At 40.2% G+C, this 23581-nt stretch overlaps 1 protein-coding gene across 2 annotated transcripts in view; it reads left to right on the forward strand.

The window, feature by feature from the left end:
* dnah5l (dynein, axonemal, heavy chain 5 like) overlaps positions 1 to 23581 on the forward strand; it is a 297168-nt gene that overhangs the window by 173335 nt on the left and 100252 nt on the right. For both annotated transcript variants that reach the window (XM_072253688.1, XM_072253689.1), the window contains exons 62-66: positions 2565 to 2759; positions 7224 to 7379; positions 8016 to 8198; positions 12106 to 12276; positions 16486 to 16864. In XM_072253688.1, coding sequence (XP_072109789.1) covers positions 2565 to 2759; positions 7224 to 7379; positions 8016 to 8198; positions 12106 to 12276; positions 16486 to 16864 — 1084 coding nt within the window. The remainder of the gene's footprint in view (positions 1 to 2564; positions 2760 to 7223; positions 7380 to 8015; positions 8199 to 12105; positions 12277 to 16485; positions 16865 to 23581) is intronic.

Here is a 23581-nt window from a genome sequence, read left to right on the forward strand (position 1 = left end):
GCGTAGAATGCGCAGGCACTATGGGGTGAGACGTTGCACAGGAGGGAAACTACTGCATCCCCAAAATTGACTTCGGCCAACCACAAGCTTGTGACTGTGCTGTCACTATTGAAGCTGCATGGTGGTCAACACTTCTTGGCCTTCATATCGAAGCATGCATGGTAAAAACATAACCCTGGCCTTGTCTGGTTCTAAGCCACAGGCACGAGTCTGCTGACAGGGCTTATTGAGACAGGGAAAGGAGGAGGAACGATGCAGTTATGCCTGGCCAAGTGTAGACCATCGGCCATTTTAGCAAGCTTCCAATAGTCCTTCTCAGGTGTATTAGTGAGGACTGTGCAAACTTGATCAGGCATTTGTTGCATAAAGAGTTCTTTAAAAATAAAGCAAGGATGGTGAATTGCCCAGGAGAGACAGCATATGGTCCATTAGTTCTGAAGGCCTAACGCCACTCAGGCCAGGCAAGGAGAGTAACTGTTTGGCACTCAGACAGTCCAAAGGTGAGTTTTCAGAGTGACACTTACCACGTGCAGTGGGTCTTCCAGTAGACTCACCAGTCTGACTCCAGTGGAACTACTTAGCGATGCTACAACATAGTAAAATTTGGTATTGTCTGCGGTGATTTCTCGCAAAGTCAATTGGGCTTCTGCATGCTGTTCCCAAAACTCCGGCAGCTTCAAAGCAACTGCAATGGTTGATATGTCGTTGAGTAACTCTGGAATTGTCTGAGAGCGCCAGGATCACGAGTGTAGGATTTTGTGAATAAAACACATGAAAGTCATTTTATGTGCTAAACAAAAGTCACAGCCATTAAGAAACAAAGCAAAAGCAATCACCTTACACTGATGTCATTACCTCAGACTCTGTCTCTTAAAGTGAACACAACTCAATGTCAGTGTTTGTGAAATATGTAGAATAGTTTCTACTATGAACAATGTGTGTCATCTACAATATAAACAACATATCTTAGACAGTTGATGAAGGGATTCAGTAGATGTTATGTGCATGGATTTTCTGATGGCAATTGAAAACATAAAAATAAAGCTTGCTAGCATTTAGGTCAATGGAGCAGTCACAGCATGATTAAGAACATGTGAAAAGCAGAGAATCGTAGTAGTTTTTTTTTTTCAGACTGCAGGGGGTTAATCTGTTATGTTTCCCAAGGATCAGTGTGCCACCACTTTTATTAATGATTTTGAACTTAGACCATTTTTTTTAGTGTGTCACACCAGACAGTCAGCCATTCTTGTCTGGCACGTGGTGTCAGGATCGGTCTCCTTTCGGATTAACCGGGTCACGGTATGAATGTTCCTGACTCGACCCTTTTTCTTTTACGAGGCCGAGCGGCTAGCTCGACACGCAACCCGGCACGGATGGAAAGAGTGCTTGGGGGGGTGGCCTGGCTTGGATTTGAGCTCGGGAGCCTTCGCTCTGGAGTCTGGCACTGATGCCATTGTGCCACCAGCCAGCCATTTAGACCATAAGATCAGAAGACATAGGAGCGGATTTAGCCCATTCAGTCAATCGACACTTCTCTGCCATTCCATCATGTCTGATCCCGGATCCCACTCAACCCCATACACCTGCATTCTCACCATATCCTTTGATGCCCTGACCAATCAGGGAACGACCAACTTCTGCCTTAAATATACTCACGGACTTGGCCTCCACTACAGTCTGTGGCAGAGCATCCAACAGATTCACTACTCTCTGGCTAAAAGAATTCTTCCTTACCTCTGTTCTAAAGGGTGGCCCCTGAATCTTGAGGCAGTGCCCTCTAGTTCTGGATACCCCCATCATAGGAAACTTCATCTCCACTTCCACTCTATCCAGTCCTTTTAACATTCGGTAGGTTTCAGTGAGATCCCCCACATTCTTCTAAATTCCAGTGAGTACAGGCCCAAAGCTGCCAAACACTCTTCATATTTAACCCCTTCATTCCATGTATCATCCTTGTGAACCTCCCCTAGACTCTTTCCAATGACAATACATCCTTTCTGAGATATGGGACCCAATTTAATGTGAGAGAAAATTTGAACATTTTCAGATGTTACAAACTTTGAAGTTGTGGTCAACAGTAAGAGTATAGTAACAGGTTGTGAGTAGGCAGAGCTGAGTTAGAGAAATATATAAAAAAGTGGCAATGAAAACTTAATAGAGAAGCGTTCAGGTCATTAATATGCATAAAAAGTGGTCTCAACAGTGTTCCTTGGGAAGCATCCTAGTCTGCTGCTTTCCAGTATGAAAAACAGTTACCATTTTAACAAACAGAACATGAAGAGACTAAATGATAGCATACAAGGAATCTGGGTGTACTGTAAACCTCAAGAAATAAAAGTGGGAAATTGGGATTCCTTAATAGAGGTTCATTGGCTCATAGATTCATAGAGTTACATTGCAGGTTCTGATGAAGGATCTCGGCCTGTTTACTCTTTTCTATAGATGCTGCCTGACCTGTTGAGTTCCTCCAGCATTTTGTGTGTGTTATTTATATTTATGAATTGCTGCCAAACTTGTAAAATGATTCCAACATTGATTTATTTTTCATTCCTTTTAACATTCAGGACATGAATCTAATTAGCATGTTGGTTGATAATGCTACCATTGGTGAATGGAATCTCCAGGGCCTTCCAAGTGACGACCTGTCAGTACAGAACGGCATTATAGTAACCAAAGCAGCAAGGTACCCTCTTCTGATTGATCCACAAGGACAAGGCAAAATCTGGATTAAAAATAAAGAAAAAGACAATGAACTGCAGGCAAGTGTGGAATTTTATTTGTATATGATGCATTTAAGTAATTAAAATTTAAAATCTAAATAACAGATACAGATTTGAAATTTTGAAGAATATATCTCTGTTCAACCTTTTTGTTTTATTAAAGATAACAGATCATTTCAATATATCCTGACCAGCAGTTATTACTTAACAAGACTACAGTATACCCAAATACTTGGTGTCACTGCTGCTTGTGAAATTCGTATTGCCAGATGGCTGTCATATATCCTTTGTATAACCAAGGAACTGTGCACATACGGAGGTGGAGGCCGTAGAGGAGAACCATGGCCTCCTGTTCTGCCACGATGAGGCCATTTTCAGGGTGGAAGAACAACACCTTATATTCTGTCTAGGTTGCCTCCAATCTGATGGCATGAAGATCAATTTCTCCTACTGGTATTTTTTTTCTTTTCTCCTCTCCCTTCCCTCTTCTACTTCTTACCCTGGCTTCTTGCATCTTCTCCTCAGCAGCCTATCACCTCTCCCTGGTGCCCCTCCTTCTTCCCTTTCTCCATGGTCCACTCTCCTCTCCTATCAAATTCCCTGTTCTCCAGCTGTTTACCTTTACCACTCGCCTGACTTCATCTGCCATCTTCTAGTTTGTCCTCCTTCCCCTCCCCCCAACTTTTTATTTCAGTGTCTTCTCCCCTCCTTCCCTGTCCTGATGAAGAACCTCGGCCCGAAATGTTCACTGTCTATTCATTTCCATAGGTGCTGTCTGACCTGCTGAGTTCCTCCAGCATCTTGTGTGTGTTGCCTGGATATCCAGCAGCTGTAGAAACCCTTATGCACATAAAGCTATTAATTGTACGTCAGGCTTAATGAGATGGAGGTATGATAAGGAAGTATAGAAATAGAAGTCGCAGAGCTCGAAAATGAATGAGGTGTCATATTTAGTGCACTGCACATCCATATTCATTGAAAATTGAAGGATTTCATGCAAATATTATTCCCATGGATCTGACAACCTAGCACATGCAATAACCTATCACTCGTATCAAAATAAGGCTTTGGCGGTATCTGCAAAAACTGTTTCAGAATGTCCTGAATGAATGGAGCCTACCTGAGTACACCCTAGGTCAATGGTCGGAGCTCTGTTCAGATAATTTCTCTATTTAGATAGCTACTTAAGATAACTCTCCTTCTAAAGCCCAGCCAGCCTCATCCAAACATACTGGTGGTGACAAACCACCCAAGCCTATAATCCCTGCTCCCTACAGTCATCTTTTACTAGCAATGGAATTCATCAATTCTGTCCATTGATCCAACAGGTCTGCTGATAACAGTACCTGACCAGCAATCATATTCTCTATCGGATTCTCTCTTATCAAATTATTTCTTCTTCAGCCCTTTACCTTATCCACCTATCACCTCCCCGCTTCTCATTTCATCTCCCTCCCACTCACCTACCTTCCCCCTCACCTGGCTCAACCTATTACCTGCCAGCTGGTACTCCTTGCCTTCCCCCTACCTTCTTATTCTGGCTTCTTCCCCCTTGCTTTCCAGTCCTGGTGAAGAGTCTCGGCCTGGAAGGTCGACTGTTTATTCCCTTCCGTAGATGCTGACCTGCTGAGTTCCTTCAGTATTTTGCGTGTATTGATATATCTTGGCCACTGAATGCATGTCCATGTCTAGAGATTACAACTGGAAACCCTGACTACTAAGCCCTATTCTCCAAGTTTCAGTTCTACCCTTGAGTATCAGCCTTGCAGTCACTGAACCTTCTCTCATGATTCAACATCATCCCTCAACTAGTGATTCTAACTCTTTCTAGGCTATGATGATTCTACTGCCACTGATCCCCTTCAGCCAGTCCTCATCCTCACTGCTTTCCCCATCAACACGAGCCAATCCCTCATCTTCTCTGATAGATGCCCACCCCCTGGTCCCTCTGGCCTCTAAACCCTCAGCTCTAGTCTTGGATTACATGTTTTCCTTTGTGAATTCCATTAAGGCAAAGTATGCAAGGAAAAGACCATGAATGCGTAACGTTTTGGAGCTTGTGTGCTACCAACTTTTCCATAGCAGACCCTTATTCAAATCATTGTTGGTCTGCCCGGAACTGCCTAATAAAATTACCCCAGTGCCCCCAAATATTTCTAGCTATTTGTTCTACAAAAAATAATTTCTAATAATCTTATTACAGAAAGAAGATATGATAAGATTGATTGTAACACTGTGATGCTCTAAAAGTATTGAATTATTTTGAAAACTCGAAACAACAGTTGACTTTCTTTATTCTGGACAACACTATCTTCATGTGTCGACCATCTTATTCATGGACACCTTGCTTTATACAAATCCACAAGAAAACATCATTAACTAAAACTAAATATGCAGGTTATTTTTTAATGTAAATAGAATACCCATGAAAAGTCTTTGCCTCTTTTGGTTAGCACAGTGGTGCCTCTATTGGAGTCATTGCCACACAGTGCAAGACAGTTGTATTCAGTCCTGATCTTGAGCTGCTGTCTGTGTGGAATTTGCATTTTCTCCCTGTGATGGCATGAATTTCCTCTGAGATCTCCAGTTTCCTCTCGTATCCCACAGACTTGTGGGTTGGTAGGTTAGCTGTCCCTAGTATGTAAGGGAGCAGAAGAATCAGGGGTTATTGAGAAGATGTGGAGGTTTAAAACATGGCAATAATGTAAAATTAATTTTCATAAGTGATTAATGGTGGTGTGAATTTGATGAAAATAAGGACTCATTTCTGTAATGACTGTATGCAAAGTGGCTCATGGCATTGGGGTAGGGGCAAGTTACATTTGACATAGGATCTTAGGGCTTATTTACTTGAGACTGACAATCTGTGAATGACTGCAAGACATCTTCCTCCAGATAACCTGCATTTACTTCTCTGGTGATGAAACCTTCAAGTAAATTAAGGTCTGTGGTGGGGAGAAGTGATATGAATGGGGTCTGCAAAGGTCTGTGAGGCTGATGTTGGAGATAGGAGATGCATTCTCTGTCCTCCTTGCTCTACTTGTGGCAAAATATTCTTGTCTTCAGAAAATACCTCCTTGGTATTGCCCTCCCGCAGTTTCCTAAAGTTATATATTAGCCCATCCGAAGATCTTACTTTCATGATACTTTTATCTGATTGACATTAACATTCATCATCGACTTGTTTCTGACATCCACCATGGATTTTTGCCTTTACCATGCATCACTTTGGATGCTTAACTATCCAACTTAAGTCTGTAAAATATATGGCGATAAATCATTTGTTTAGTTATTATCCCTCCAGCCACACATAAATAATAATTATATTATTTCCAAAATGCTATTAGTTTCTAATTAATGCTTAATTATACGGTATTAATTTTATTGAGAACCTGTCTTTCAAGTTTTCTTGTAATTACAAGTAATTTAGTATTTTCAGTAATAAATATCTAATAAACTAGTATTTGCAACATATGAAGGTGGAATGGTGTCCCAGATATTTTTCTCCTGTGCTATATAATTCCATGCCATTTCAAGAAAATGGAGACCTCCTGAGAGACTCTTTTGCATTGTTTGTATATTTGTCAGATTGGAGTGTTTGCAAATGTATTACTTGAAATCAGATCAGCTTCCTTGTACAAACCTCTATATATATATATATATAGAGTTAAATTGGTTATCTTTGGAAGTTGTAACATAAATCAACATGAAATTAACAGACACTGTATAAGAAAACATGCTTGGAGGGAGTGAAAATGGTAAAAGAAATGAAGATAACTGGAAATTCAAAAGGGGAAAACTTAAAATTCTGGAAACATTCAGCATTTTGGGAAGAGAAACTGAGTTAATGTTTCAAGACAAAGCACTTCATCCAAAGTGGGAAGGAGAGTAAAGAAGCTCATTAAATTGCAGAAATGGAGGGGACGGATTGTCTCTGATAGGGTACAACAAGGGTAACCATAATGCTGAGCTGAAAAGAAGGTTATCCGCTCAATGAGTGAATAGCAATGCAGACAAAAGAATGTCAAAATTGCAAAATACAGAGTAGGAAGATGCATCCAGTGGGTCAGGCTAGAACATAAAACACAGCACAGTACAGGCCTTTGGCCCACGATTCTGTGACAAACTTTTAACCTATTCCAAGACCAAACTGACCCTTCCCTCTCCCGTAGCCCTCTATGTTTCTTTAATCCATGTTCCTATCTAAGAGTCTCCTATATGTCCTTGAAACCATAAGACATAGGAAAAGAATTAAGCCAATTGAGTCTGCTCTGCACCCGCCTCTAAAAGCACCCATGGAAGAGCACTAAGCATGTTCCGTACTTCCAAAGGAAAAGAAAAAGAAAGGGGAGAAAGAGTTTGTCTTGGCAGAATGTATTTATTCATTGTCTTGTATTTATGAATGTTCTTCAGCAGTGTTTGGAACTACGTTGAATTTCTTATTTATTTTGCTTAATGCTTTGCATTGAGGTAACCAAATTCTTGAAAATTTTGTTTCTGTAGATAACATCATTGAATCATAAGTACTTCAGGACACATCTAGAGGATTGTCTATCTTTGGGGCGCCCCCTACTAATGGAGGATATAGGCGAGGAACTGGATCCTGCTCTTGACAATGTGTTGGAAAAGAACTTTATTAAATCAGGATCAACTTATAAAGTAAGACAATATTAAAAAAATGATGCCTTTAAAAATTGCAATATTTAATCAGAGTGGGATTTTTGTATTGTTATAATTGTATCGCGTGCAAAAATCAAAACTAATTCCTTTTAAAAAATGATCAGAAGATGACTTATGTTTGACAGCAAAAGCGTCATTGTGCTAGAATGCAATACTTAATCCACTGGCGCAGTGATTAGTACTGTACAATCAGTAGTGTTGGGGAATTTCATTATACCAATATTATGAAGTTAAAAGGCACTGGTGGAATTTAAGTTTGATAGTGGCTGCAGAAGCAATACTTTTGAAACTGAGCAAGAATATGACCTAGTTTAAAACTTTAGACTATAGCTTGACATTAATCTTAAAATTATTTTTATTAAAACAGTTAAAATATATTATTGGTTTAAATTGAACTAAATTAATATATTGTTTCTTAAATTAGCACTAGAGTATTACAAAAACTACACAAATTATGTCAGATAAGCAAATATCTCAAGACCAAGTCTACTAATATGAAAGCATTCAAACAACAAACAACACATTCAGATAGTTTTATCATTTTATAGTTTATATTTACTTAAAATGTAAACAAATGAATGAGAGGAAATATGTCTGTTGCTCCCTTCGTGTTAGGTGAAAGTTGGTGACAAAGAAGTTGACGTAATGTCAGGATTTACCCTGTATATCACCACCAAATTAGCCAATCCTGCCTACACACCCGAAATCAGTGCAAAAACAGCCATTATTGACTTTACCGTCACAATGAGAGGACTAGAAGACCAAATTCTTGGTCGAGTGATCCTCATCGAAAAACAGGTAAGTAAAATCAAGCAGTGGTAGAGAGAAGTCATGGCAAACAAGCTTCTGATTTCATATGCAATTGTTATCAGCAATTATGTATTTAAAATGATTAACATCAAGAATACATTTTGTTGTGTTGCTCTCAAGCCCTGATATGTATACATTGGATTGCGGTGAATTGGGCTATTGGGGCAGCTGCTTATATGAGACAATTCTTAAAGAACAAAAATTAATCAAGAAAACCACTGGGATTCCCTTCATTTATTTGGGATACTATGCTGCTTAATTGGGACTGGAGACTGCTGCCGAAGAGGTTCTAACAACCGTCAGTCGCCTGCACTTGTTCGGCCGCTACATCGTCCTTAGAGCGAATAGTTTTTAAATAATGTCAGTTGTGTGTGTTTGTGTTCAAAAAGCAGTGATTTTTGTAACTGATAGTTGATGAAACATATGCAGTAAGACAATTCAGACCTGTTTTGCTCATTACGATTTCAAGCATTCAGGCCTGGAGATACCAGAAATGACTGGGAGTGACAATGAAATTATTTCACTACTTCAACAAGCTAGAAACTATGAAGAATTTGAAGGTATCAACAGTCACCTTGAATGTTACAATGTAAATGAAGATATAGAGGATGCAATCATTGGTAGCATTTTATGAAGGCAGTCCATTGTCTGCACTAGGGGTCTGCGCTGATTTTGTTCAGTACATACACAGGATTAGTTCCTCTGACAATAACTGTTAGGAACTAATACCCAATTTTATAGTACTGTACTATTGATAGTTTCTAATTTGTTCTGTATTTCATTTAAATACATAATTTGTTAGTTGGTTTGTCTTTTTTATACCTTTTTAAACCTTCTTAACAATCTCCATGAAACTTTGGCTAATTGTGGCAGCTGCTTCATTGGGCCAAAATGTATTGGTCCCAGAGTGCCTCAATTATTTGGAATCCACTGTATATAGAAGTGGATATATTAAGTGGCTGCCCCAGTAAGCTGAAGTTTCATGGAATAGTTAAAAATGTATAAAAAACAAACTACCATTTGTGTATTTAAATGAAATACAGAACAAATTAGAACAATCTAATTATTACTGCGGTACCATAAAAACTATGTATTAGTTACTGTTGGAACAATTAATCAAGTGTATGCTGCTGCGTCCTATTGATTGTAAGTGAACAAAATCAGCGCAGACCTAGTGTAGATAATGGACTGCCTTCATACAATGCTATCAATAATAGCATCCTCCAAATCTTCATTTTCATTATAAGATTCAAGAGGACTGTCGATACCTTCACATTCTTCATAGTTTCTAACTCGTTAAAGTAGTGAAGTCATTTCATTTTCCTTCTCAGCCACTTCTGGCATTTCCAAGCTGAATGCTTGAAACAACAGTGAGCAAAACAGGACTGAATAGTCTTACTGCTTATTTCTCACCAACAATCAGTGAAAAAATCACTGCAACCTGAACACAAGCGCACTATTTAAAAACTGCTCACTCTAAGCACGATGTAGTGTCTAATGGTCACACAAGTCCATGCATCTGACACTAGTTAGAAACTATTTGGCAAGCTTCCTGATCAAATAAATGAATGGAATTCTGAATATTTGCTCGATTAGGTTTGTTCTTCCAGACTTGTCCCAAATAAGCAGCTGCCCTGATTATCAAGTGGCCCAATTAACCAGAATCCACTGTTTATACATATAAATGTATGAAATAACAGTGGCTCTTCCATTGGAATCTGAGAAATACTACAATCTTTGAGTCTAAAAATTTCCCATTTCTGCCCCTCCAACCAATGGTTTTGTCCTTCTACATTTTCTTTTCCTTTTTAGGCAGTTCTCTTAGAGTGAAGGTTAAATTGCTTTCATTGAAGTTCATGAATGAGTCCAATGTATGATTTGTTGACTCTTACAAATGGGGCAGGTGGAGCTTGACATGTGCATAGGTGGGTGGGTTGCTTGGAATATATTACACACCTCCTTCCCTCCTCTGCTTTTCCGAAAACTTGTCTGTCAGGTTGAGTGTTCTTGGGTCACAAACTCCTTTGAGTCCCTTGAGTCAATGTGGATGTTCTATATTTTAGAACATAGAAACAAGTCAGTACAGTATGGTGCAGGCCCTTTGGTCCATATAGTTGTACTGACACTTTACTCTTTTCTTTCATGTCCATTCCAGTTGCAAGTTCTGGGAGGAATCATGCATAATATAAATCCATGCTTACTGTGCTTAATTATATAATTCTATTCTACGATGCTCTGTTATTACATTTTCCCTTCTAAATTTCAGCACTTTATCAGTCATTGATAATTAGGCTAACAGGTCAGTAGTTCCTTATATTCTCTCCCTTTTGTTCTGGATACAAAGTAATAGATAAAACCAGCGGACATAAGACGAATAGACATAGGAGCAGAATTAGGCCATTTGGCCCATCAAGTCTGCTCCGCCATTCAATCATGGCAGATCTTTTTCTCCCCTTGTCAGCCCCACTCCCCTGCCTTCTCCCCGTAACCTTTGATGCCATGTCCAATCAAGAAACTATCAAGATCTGCCTTAAATACACCCAACGACCTGGCCCCATAGCTGCCTGTGGTAACAAATCCCACAAATTCACCATCCTCTGGCTAAAGAAATTTCTCCGCATCTCTGTTTTAAATGGACACCCCGCTCCCTTGTAATAGTAACTGCACTCACTTCTCTTCCCTCACACCCTTCAACATTTGTCACACTGTTAGTGTCTTCCACAGTGAAAGCTGATGCAAAATATTAATTTAGTTCATCTGCCATCTCCTTGTCCCCCATTATTATTTCTCCAGCCTCATTTTCTAGCGATCCTATATCCACTCTCATCTCCCTTTTATTTTTTACATATTTGAAAAAAACCTTTACTATCCACTTTGATATTGTTCGCTAGTTTGCTTTCATATTTCATCTCTTCCCTCCTAATGATTCTTTCAGTTACTCTCTGTAGGTTTTTAAAAGTTTCCCAATCTGCTATATTCCCTTTAATTTTTCTTTGTTGTATGCCCTTTCTTTTGCTTTTAAATTAGCTTTGACTTGTCAGCCACAGTTGTACTATTTTGCCATTTGAGTATTTCTTTGTTTTTGGAATACATCTATCCCTCACCTTCCTCATTTTCCCCAGGAACTCATGCCATTTCTGCTCTGAAGTCATCCTTGCCAGCATCTCCTTCCAATTTACTTTGGCCAACTCCTCTCAAATACCTCTGTCATTTCCTTTGATCCATTGAAATACTGCTATAGATTTAGGGTAAGAGGTAATAGGACATAGATTTAGGTTAAGAAGTAATAGGTTTAGAGGCAATCTTTGTAGGACCATTTTTGTCCAGGGAGTGGTGAGTGCCTGAAAGAACTGTCCGAGAGAGTGGATGAAGCAGAGTCACTGACAGCATTTAAGTAATGTTTAAATGAGCACTTGGATTGCCTAGGCATAGAAAGCTATGCACCAAGTGCTAGGAGGTAAGGTTAATACAGATAGATGCCCTATCTGTGTGGATGTGGTGGGCTGATTCCATGCATTAATTTACAACCTTGTCTGCCTTTCAAGTCAGTACTACACATTTTAGAATGTGTTACCCCAGGAGTGCACAGTGATCGTTATTCTATGCATAACGTGGTCCAAATTATACTTGGTGTTCTTAAAGGAATGAGACATGTGGATAGTCACCACCTCATACACCATTGATACACAACTTACATTAGATTCTTAAGGATGATAATCACCAGGAAGTGCCCAATAATTTCCCAAATTCATGCAATGCGATCCAGGAGTTTTCATAATAAACCAATAGCAAATACAATTTTCAATCTTATCGCACTAAAGAGACTGGAAAGATGCCTTCTGCTTTCTAGGCTCATGCAACTAAGAGTATTGTACTAATATATTTTTTACTGTAGGAACTGGAATCGGAGAGAGTACAATTGATGGAAGAGGTCACATCGAACAAACGGAGAATGCAGGAGTTGGAAGATAATTTGCTATATCGTTTAACCAGCACTGAAGGATCACTAGTAGAAGATGAATCATTGATTGAAGTGCTCCAGGTTACTAAGATAACAGCTGAAGAGGTAAAATTGAATTTGCAAAACAAAAGCTTAATTTTATGTTCGGCCAATTTGGCCCATAGAGTTTCTTACAAATCTAGTCAAATCAGTCCATTTTAATTTTTTTTTAAAGCTGACTCAGAATGAAAGTAAAATAAAATGATTGTTTTGTTTGTGTTGTTTCATACCATTTAATAACAAAAATAGTAAGCATCCTCATAATGGAAGGAAGTTTATTGTAGGAAGCAGCTGAACACCATTTTAAGGATTTCCTGCAGTGATGTCCTGGGGCTGTGGCAATTGACCTCCAACGATTACAACTATCCACCTTCATGCACAATATGACTCCAAATATAGGAGTGTTTCCTCCTTGATGCCCTTGTGTTTTTCCAGGACAGCTTGCTGCCGCACTTGAATAATACTGCCTTGATGTCAAGGCCAGTCACTCTCAGTTCACTTCTGAGATTCAGCTCTTTGATCCATTTTTGGACCAAGGATATGATAAAGTCTGGGCCTGATGATTCTGGCAAAGTCAAGCTGGCATTGATGAGCACCTTATTGGTACGTAGGGGCTGCCAATGATACTCTGCAGACCCTTGCTGTTGATTTGAAAAAGCCTGATTGTGTAGTAATTAGCTAGACTGAATTTATCAGGATCTTTTTGTCGACAGAACATAACTGAGCAATTTTCCACATTATTGGGTAGGTGCCTGTGAAGTAACTGTTAAGAAACAACTTAGCCTGAAATGTAGCTAGTTTTGAGGCAGAGGTCTTCAGTACTACAGTGGGATGTTGCCTGGATCCCCAGTCTTAGCCATTTCTTGGCATCATATAGAATATATTGAATTGGCTGGGGAAGCTGAGGTGGATCTTCCAACTTGCACTTTTGGCTGAACTTTGCTGTGAATGCTTCAGCCTTGACATTAGTAATCATGTGCTAGGCTTCATCACAGTTGATAATCCTCAAGCTTCCTCCTTCAGATTAACTGTTTAAATATCCACTACTATTCAGGATCAGATGTAGTAGGACTGCAGAGCTTCAATCTGATCCATTGGCTATGAGATTGTCTAACCCTGTCTGGTGTATGCTGTTTGTGTTGTTTAACATACTAGTGGTCCTGAATTGCTGCTTAATCAGGCTGGCACCTCTTTACATATGCTTAATGCTGCTTCCAGGATGTCCGTTTGGACACCTCAAGCTCCCAGAAGTGTTTTAGGTTTATCAATTTTCTACCACTTTTGTGTCCTCAAGGTCGGTACAGTGTATTTTTCTACCAGTAGTATAATGGACAGATACAACACCCAAATATAATAGTCATAGTCATTCTTTATTGATCCTGAGGGAAATTGGTTTTCGTTACAGTTGCACCAACCAAGAATAGAGTATAAATAGACAGATAATAGATAAATAGATGAAGATGAGGTCAAATAGATTATCCAAGTTTTAGCACTGAAGAACTCAATGCCAGAATTAACTTTGCCTTTGACCAAGTTGTTCCATTACAATTACACCACTGGCATCTACCTAACATATGCAAAACTACTCAGGCATAATTTGTCTCAATCCAACTAATTACTAACCAAAATGTCTATTCTCAACCATCGGAAAAGAGATGGAAACTTATCACACTTACTTATTAATAATCTATTCATCCATGTCCAGTATGGGTTTTGTCAGGACTATTTGGCTCCAGACTTTATCACAGCCATGGATCAGAGATGAATTCCAGAGGTGAGCATTTGAGTAAGTGTAGGCCAAAGCAATAAGCATCATAGGGGAAGCACTCTCATTATTGGAGTCATACCCTGCACCAAAGAAGATAGCAGTAGACATCTATCATTCCAGCCCCAGGACAGCACTGCAAGAATTCCTGAAGGAAGCTGCGGCATCAATGACTTTCCATTCCCCGCAAGGTTATTGGTGGGGATATTTCCTGATGTTTGCGCAATGTTCAGTTCTATTTGCATTTCCTCAGAAAATAAAACAATCCATACTGCACGTGGCATGGTCTTGACACTGTTTGGGCAAGGGCTGATATGTGTCAAGTAACTAAATAACATTTCATCATAAATCTGCCAGATCATGACCACCTCTACCAAGACTGTGTCTGAACACCTACCCTCAATATTCAAAGAAATTGCCATTACATAGCATCAAATTATGAGTGTCACTGCTGAGCAGAAACAAAACTACACTAGCGACATAAACACTGTGGTTACAAGATTTGATCAGAGGTTGCGTATTGTCTGATGAGTGACTCACCTCTTCTTACCTAAAGACCTTTCCACCATCTACAAGGAGCAAAGCAGTAGTGTGATGGAAATTTCTCCGTGATGATTGCAATGCCAACAATTCTCACAAAGATCAGCTATTTGCTTGATTGGCCTCAATCAGTCTACATATTTCAGGGCTAAAATGGCTAGCATGAGAGGGCATAGTTTTAAGGTGCTTGGAAGTAGGTACAGAGGAGATGTCAGGGGTAAGTTTTTTACTCAGAGAGTGGTGAGTGCATGGAATGGGCTGCCGGTGATGGTGGTGAAGACGGATACGATAGGGTCTGTTAAGAGACTTCTGGACTGGTACATGGAGCTGAGAAAAATGGAAGGCTATGGGTAATTTCTAAGGTAAGGCCATGTTCGGCACAGCTTTGTAGGCCGAGGGGCCTGTATTGTGCTGTAGGTTTTCTATGTTTCTATGTTTTCTATATTAATTCCCTTCATCACTGGTGCATTGAGTTATTTATCATCAAAAAGCTCAAGGACAGCAGGTGTATTAAAAAACAACCACCTGCAGGTTTCCTTGCAAATAACACAGCATCATGACTTAGAAGCTTTTCACAAGCCTTTCACTGATGTTGAAACTAAATTCTGAAACTCTCTACCTTCATCAGGACTCCACCAATCAAGAAAGTAGTTCACCACCCCTACGTCAAGAGAAAATTGGAATAAGCAATAAATGCTGGCTCAGTTCCAGAAAATGAATGAAACTTTATTCCTCATGTTGTTTGATATATTATCTGCTGTAGATGCAGTCTGGTTGCTATTTCTTTTGGGACTTGGCTAGTTCAGTTTAGAGATCATTCTACTCAGTCACTCTTGTTGGACTTTGGAGGCTTCAACTCAAGGTATGTTCTGTGCCTTTGCTACTTTCAGTGCTTTTTCCAGGGATAGGGTTTCCCTTGTCCTCACCTACCACCCTACCAGCCTGTGCGTCCAGCACATAATTCTCCGAAATTTCTGCGCCTCCAGTGGGATCCCACCACCAAGCACATCTTACCCTCCCCCTCACTTTCTACTTTCCACAAGGATCGCTCCCTACACAACTCCTTTGTCCATTCGTCCCTCCCACTGATCTCCCTCCTGGCACTTACCCTTGCGAGCAGAACAAGTGCTACACCTATCCCCACACCTCCTCCCTCACTACCATTCAGGGCCCCAAACAGTCCTTCCAGGTGAGGCGACATGTCACCTGTGAGTCTGTTGGGGTCATTTATTGTGTCTGGTGCTCCCCGGTGTTGCTTCCTGTATTTCGGTGAGACCCGATGTAGATTGGGAGACTGCTTTGCCAAGTACCTACAAGTGCCAGAAGATGTGGGATCTCCTAGTCTCCACCCATTTTAAGTCCACTTCCCATTCCCATTCTAATATGTCAAACCAAGGCTTCCTGTACTGTTGCGATGAGGCCACCCTCAGATTGGAGGAACAACGGAATATAAGGTGACATGAACATCGATTTCTCGAACTTCTGGTAATGCCCCACCACCCTCTCCTTCACCGTTCCCCATCCCCCTTTCCCTCTCTCACCTTATCTCCTTGCCTGCCCATTGCCTACCGCTGGTGCTCCTCCTCCCCTGCCCCCCATTTTCTTTCTTCCATGACCTTCTGTCCTCTCCTATCAGACTCCCCCTTTTCCAGCCCTGTATCTCTTTCACCAATCAACTTTCCAGCACTTTACTTCACCCTCTCCCTTCTCAGTTTCACCTATCATTCCTCCCCTCCCCCACCTTTTAAATATACTCCCCATCTTTTTTTTTCTCCAGTCCTGCTGAAGGGTCTCAGCCTGAAACGTCGACTGTAGCTTTTTCCATGGATGCTGCCTGGCCTGCTAAGTTCCTCCAGCATTTTGTGTGTGTTGCTTGGATTTCCAGCACCTGCAGATTTTCTCTTGTTTGTGATTGGACTTTTACAGATATGTTATGTTTGTAGGATTCTAACATTTTTATTTTGTCTTAGGTGAGTGACAAACTGACTATAGCGGCAGAAACAGAGGTGAAGATTAACGCAGCCCGTGAGGAGTATCGGCCTGTGGCATCGCGTGGCAGCATTCTTTACTTCCTCATTGTTGAAATGAGTTTAGTGAATGTGATGTACCAGACATCACTTCGACAGTTCCTGGGTATTTTTGACATATCCATGGAGAGATCAGCAAAATCACAAGTCACCTCCAAAAGAATTGCCAATATCATCGAATATCTCACCTATGAAGTATTCAGGTACACTGTTCGGGGCCTGTACGAGAATCACAAATACCTCTTCACCCTGCTTATGGCACTAAAGATTGATTTGCAATGCAAGAAGATTTCTCATGAAGACTTTCAGACTCTGATTAAAGGTAATTGTGATAATGAAATAATAATTTGTTAAATGGTCTCCCCCTAAACTTGCTTAGCATCAGAGTGATCAGAGATGTAATCTCTTGTACAATGGAAATTACAAATGTATGTTGGGGGCCTCTTTGTGGGACCCCTCCATTCAATCAGCAAGGGTGTTCCTGGGTGTTCATTTGCTTCACAGTTGATCACTGCTAATGAAAGACTGTCAAACTGTAACTTTAATTCTCTTTTACTCCCTCCAGCCTGACCTGTTGAATAGTTTCAGAGATTGTTTATAGTTGTGTCTGTATCTCACAACTTGTATGTTTTTCTATCCTGATCATCTCCATTATTTATGTCTCCCCCAGGTACAACAGTGAATAATGTCTTCATTACTCTCTTTCTCCAGCATCATTGCCATATGCATCAGCGACTCTGCTGATCTCCATAGTCATTTCCTTTGTTCTCTCAGGTTTTGCCTCTTCTCTGCAACTTAAAACATGCCTGTTCAAAGTTTAAAGTAAATTTATGATCAAGGTACATATACGTCACCGTATACAACCCTGAGATTTGTTTTCTTGTGGCCGTACTCAGTAAATCCAAGAAACACAATAATCAGTGAAAGATCGCACCCAACTTGATGGACAAACAACCAATGCACAAAAGACAACAAATGGAGCAAATACAAAAAAAAAATAAGCATTAAATATCGAGAACATGAAATGCAGAGCCTTTAACGTGAGTCCATAGATTGTGGGAACAGTTCAATGAGGAGGTGATTTAAATTAAACTAATTTGGCAGGGGGATGAGAATCGGAGTGATTGGGCTGAGGATAAGGATGTTGGTTTACAAGCAGAGGCAGTATAGATTGAGATTGTCAGGAAGGACAGGCAGATAATAGGGCAACATTGCAGTCAGTGGGATTGGTTGCAGTGTAAAAGGGGGACAAAATTGAAAAGGGTGACAAATGCAGGACTGAAGGTGTTATACTTGAATGCACGCAGTGTATGACATAAGGTGGGTGATCTTGTAGCACAGTTAGATATTGGCAGGTATGATCTTGTGGGCACCACTGAGTCATGGCTAAAACTGATTGTAGTTGAGAGCTTAATATCCAAGGATACACAATCTATTGAAAGGACAGACAGGTAGGTAGAGGACGAGGATTGGCTCTCCTGGTTTAAAAAAAATCAAATCTTTAGAAAGAGGTGACGTAGAATCCTTGTGGGTAGAGTTAAGAAACTGTAAGAATTGATGATCCATTAGTGGGCTCAACCAGAAGCTGTTCCAAAAAGCTATCTCAGAGCATTCCACAAATTCTCTCTCTTTTTCTATCAGAATCAGAATCAGGTTTATTATCACCAGCATGTGATGTGAAATTTGCTAACTTAGCAGCAGCAGTTCAATGCAATACGTAATCTAGCAGAGAGAGAAAAAATAAATAAAATAAAACCTTATAATAAATAAACAAGTAAACCAATTAAGTATATTGAATAGATTTTTTTAATGTGCAAAAACAAAAATACTGTATATTACAAAAAGTGAGGCAGTGTCCAAAGCTTCAACGTCCATTTAGAAATCGGATGGCAGAGGGGAAGAAACTGTTCCTGAATTGCTGAGTGTGTGCCTTCAGGCTTCTGTATCTCCTACCTGATGGTAACAGTGAGAAAAGGGCATGTCCTGGGTGCTGGAGGTCCTTAATAAAGGAAGCTGCCTTTCTGAGACACGGCTCCCTGAAGGTGTCCTGGGTACTTTGTAGGTTAGTGCCCAAGATGGAGCCGACCAGATTTACAACCTTCTGCAGATTCTTTTGTTCCTGTGCAGTAGCCCCTCATTACCAGACAGTGATGCAGCCTGTCAGAATGCTCTCCACTGTACAACTATAGAAGTTTTTGAGTGTATTTGTTGACATGCCAAATCTCTTCAAACTCCTAATAAAGAATAGCCGCTTTCTTGCCTTCTTTATAACTACATCGATATGTTGGGACGAGGTTAGATCCTCAGAGATCTTGACACCCAGGAACTTGAAGCTGCTCACTCTCTCCACTTCTGATCCCTCTCTGAGGATTGGTATGTGCTCCTTCGTCTTACACTTCCTGAAGTCCACAATCAGCTCTTTCATCTTACTGACGTTGAGTGCCAGGTTGTCGCTGCGGCACCATTCCACGAGTTGGCATATCTCACTCCTGTACGCCCTCTCGTCACCACCTAAGATTCTACCAACAATGGTTGTATTGTCAACAGATTTATAGATGGTATTTGAGCTATGCCTAGCCACACAGTCATGTGTATACAGAGAGTAGAGCAGAGAGTAAGAAGACCCTGATGGGAGTTATTTACAGACTTCTGAACAGTAGCCAGGATGAGGTCTGCAAATTACAGTGGGAGATAGAAAAAGCATGTCAAAAAGGCAATGTTACGGTTGTCATGGAGGATTTCAATGTGCAGGTAGATTGGAAAAAATCAAGTTGATGCTAAATTACAAGAGAGAGAAATAGTGGAATGCTCCAAGATGATGTTTTGGAGCAGCTTGTGATTGAGCCCAGAAGCAATTCTGGATTGAGTGTTGTGCAAAAAACTGGATATAATTAAGGAACTTAAGGTAAAGAAACCCTTAGGAAAAAGTGAACATAATATGGTGGGATTCACCCTGCAATTTGAGAGGGAGAAGCTAAAGTCAGATGAATCAGTACTGCAGGGGAGTAAAGGGAATTTCAGAGGCATGAGAGAGTAGCTGGCCAAAGCTGTTTGGAAAGGAACACTAGCAGGAATGACAGTAGAACTGCAATGGCTGGAGTTTCTGGGAGCAATTCAGAAGGCACTGGATAGATATATCCCAAAGAAGAGGAAATTTTCTAAAGGCAGGATGCTGCAACTGTGGCTGACAAGGGAAGTCCAGGCCAACATAAAAGCAAATGAGAGAGCATATAATAAAACAAAAATCAATGGGAAGGAGGGAAAAGATGAAATATGATATCAAAAATGATACCAAAAAATTTTAAAGATGTATGAGGAATAAAAGAAGTGAGAATAGATAACAGACCACTGGAAAATGACACTGGAGAAATAGTAACAGGGGACAAGGAAATGGTGGACGAATTGAATAAATATTTTACATCAGTCTTCACAGTGGAAGACGCTAGTATACTGAAAGGTTGAAAGTGTTAAGGGACGGAAGTGAGTGCAGTTGCTATTACAGGGGAGATGCTATTTGGGAAACTGAAAAATCCAAAGGTAGATAAGTCACCTGGACCTGATGGACTACACACCAGGGTTCTAGAAGAGGTAGCTGAATAGATTCTGGAGGCATTAGTAAAGATCTTTCAAGAATCAATAGATTCAGGCATGGTTACGGAAGACTGGAAAATTACAAATGGTCTCTCCACTCTTCAAGAAGAGAGGAAGGCAGAAGAAATGAATTCATTGGCCAGTTAGCCTGACCTCAGTGGTTGGGAAGATGTTGGAATTGATTGTAGAATATAGTTTTGGATTACTTGGAGGCACATGACAAAATAGGCTGAAAGCAGCATGATTTCCTCAAGGGAAAATCTTGCCTGACAAATCTGTTGGAAATTTTTGAAGAAATAACAAGCAGGATGGACAAGGAAAATCAGTGGATGTTGGATCTTCTGAAGGTCCTTGACAAGGTACCGCACATGAGGGTGCTGAACTAGTAAAGAGCCCATGATTTTACGGAACGATACTAGCATGGATAGAACATTGGCTGATTGGCAGGACGGAAAGTGTGGGGATAAAGGGATCTTTTATTGGGTTCAAGTGAATAGTGCTGTTCCACAGGGGTCTGTGTTGGGACAGCTTCTTTTTCTGTTGTATGTGAATGATCTAGATGATGAGGTTGATGGCTTTGTGACCATGTTTGTCGATGATACGAAGATAGGTGGAAGGGAAGGTAGTGTTGAGGAAGCAGAGAGACTGCAGAAGGACTTAGACAGATTAGGAGAATTAGCAAAAAGGTGGCAAATGCTATACAGTGTTGGGAATTGCATGGTCATGCACTTTGAAAGAGGGAATTAAAGCATACACTATTTTTTAAACAGGAAGAAAATTTAAAAAAAACAGAGGGATTTGGGAGTCCTTATGCAGGATTCCTTAAAGGTCTATTTGCACATTGGATCAATGGTGAGGAAGGTGAATACAATACTAGTGTTCATTTCAAGAGGACTAGAAAATAAAGCAAGAATGCATTGCTGAGGCTGTATAAGGCACTGGTAGGGCCTCACTTGGAATATTGTGAGCAGTTTTGGGCTGCTTGTTTAAGAAAGGATGTGCTGACATTGGAGAGGGTTCAGAGGAGGTTCATAACAATGATTCCTGGAATGGAAGGATTATCATATGAGCAGCAATTGAAGGCTCTGGGCCTGTAATCACAAGAATTTAGAAGAAAGGCGGGGGGGAGGGATCTCATTGAAACCTATCAAATCTGGAAAGGCCTAGATAGAATGGATGCGAAGAGGAAGTCTCCTTTGGTAGGGGAGTCTAGGACCAGAGGGCACTGCCTCAAAGTAGTGGGATGTCCATCTTGAACAGGGATGAGGAGGACTTTCTTTTGTCAGAGGGTGGTGAACCTATGGAATTCATTGCCACAGGCAGCTGCGGAGGCCAGGTCACTTAAGACAGAGGCTGGTGGGTTTCTGATTAGCCTGGGTGTGAAAGGATATGGGGAGAAGGCAGGAGAATGGGGTTGAGAGAAAAATGGATCCACTATGATGGGTCGAATTGCCTAATTCTGCTCTTATGTCTTACGGCCCAAGTTGAATGAAGTTATCCCCCGATTGAAGAGGCTGATGGTTGAGGGGTAATAACCGTTCCTGAACCTGGTAGTGTGGGTCCTGAGGATTCTGCACCTTCTCTCTGATGTCAGCAGCAAGAAGAGATCATGGCCTGAGTGGCGGAGGTCATTGATGATAGATGCTGCTTTTCTGCGACAGCACTCCACGTAGCTGCTTAATGGTGGGGAGGGCTTTAGCTGTGATGGACTGGACAATACCGACCACATTTCACTGGATTTTCCATTTAAGGGTAATGGTGTTTCTGTACCATGCCGTGATCTAACAATTCACCTTCTGACTGGTAATGAGCAATCTGAGTTTTTAACTCATTTTCTTTCCACACAGATGATGCCTGATATGTTTAGAATTTCAAATATTTTCTGTATTTATTCCAATTACATTAGTGATATTCACTGACGTTGGCACAACATTGTGGGCCGAAGGGCCTGTATTGTGCTGTAGATTTTCTATCTTCTATGCTCCATGATTAATACCAACTGATATCAGGTAAAAATTACTTTTAATTCAAATTATTCCTTGCTGTGATGGATCAAGTTATCAGAAAGTTTCTTTTTAATAGAAAATTGCACTGCCCAGATGTTAATATGTTAATTTATCTTGCAAGTCTGCAGTAATGTAACATATTCAACAGCATTTCTACAAAATACAGAAATTAACTGTGCAGTTTGATTAATTGTGTACAAAGCTAAACATTGGAATCATCTATGTGTATAGCATCAGAATGGATAACCAGGGAGAATTGCACCAGGAAAAAAAGGTTTATAAAACCTTTATTTCAGTTGCTGATACTTAAAAATGATTTGAATTATTATGCTATTATGATATTTACTCTTGATTAGGAAGTCAACGGGAGTCAGTGCTTTGTTTTGTACAGCACAAAAAGCGTGGTGGCTGTCAGAATAAATATATTAAACACATTTGACATTAAGCCTAATGTATTATATTCATGTAGTCCAGCTCTCATTAATAAATAAGAGAGCAACAATATGTTATCATTACAGACATTATGGTCGAATGCATGGAGAAGTGCTGTGTTATTGAATCAGTGGCTTGCTGTCGGGTTTTTGAAATGTTGCTAAAAGTACTTAGTAGGCAATTCTATATTTTTTAGAGATCCAGTACAATAGTGTTCATTCATCCTGCAAGGATCTATAGAAGGAAGCATTTTAATTAAAGGATTAACTTTATTCACTTTTCAAATTAAAGAAAATTGTAAGTTTTAAATATCACCTCTAAAAGAATTAAATGAGCTGTTAAATTAATGTGTTAACTTTACACATTGGCCCTGAAGATATGTAGAACATTATATAATTGTGGAGTGAAGAGTCATGCACACATTTGCTTAACTATGAGTTTTAAGTCGCATAAGGTATTATAATTAATTTCATCTTGACTGATGATAGCATGGAAGAGATGGTAATATTGTAATGAGCTGGCCTAACTATTTTTTGCATCTATTCTTGATAATTAAATGCTTATCAGGATCATAAACATGAAGTGATGGATGTGCATACGATGGATATAATTCAAAGATTTGTCCTTTGCCTTTGTGTGTCAGTAACACAGTTGGCAGTTATTGTTTTTCCCTATCTGTTATAGAGTCATAGAAAAGGACAGCACAGAAACAGGTCCTTCAGCCCATCTTGGCTCTGCCGAGCCATTTAAGCTGCCTACTCCCATTGACCTGCGCTGGGACCATAGCCCTCCGTACCGCTACCAACCATGTACCTATCCAAACTACGCTTAAGCATTGAAATCAAACTCACATGCACCTTTTGTGCTGGCAACTTCTCCGAATGAAGAAATTTCCCATCATGTTCCCCTTAAACTCTTCACCTTCCACCCTTAACCCATGACTCCAATGTACCCATGTAGTCTTACCCAATTCAGTGGAAAAAGCCTGCTTGCATTTACCCTATCTATAC

Source organism: Mobula birostris, chromosome 3 (genome assembly GCF_030028105.1).
Source record: "Mobula birostris isolate sMobBir1 chromosome 3, sMobBir1.hap1, whole genome shotgun sequence".
Classification (NCBI taxonomy): domain Eukaryota; kingdom Metazoa; phylum Chordata; class Chondrichthyes; order Myliobatiformes; family Myliobatidae; genus Mobula; species Mobula birostris.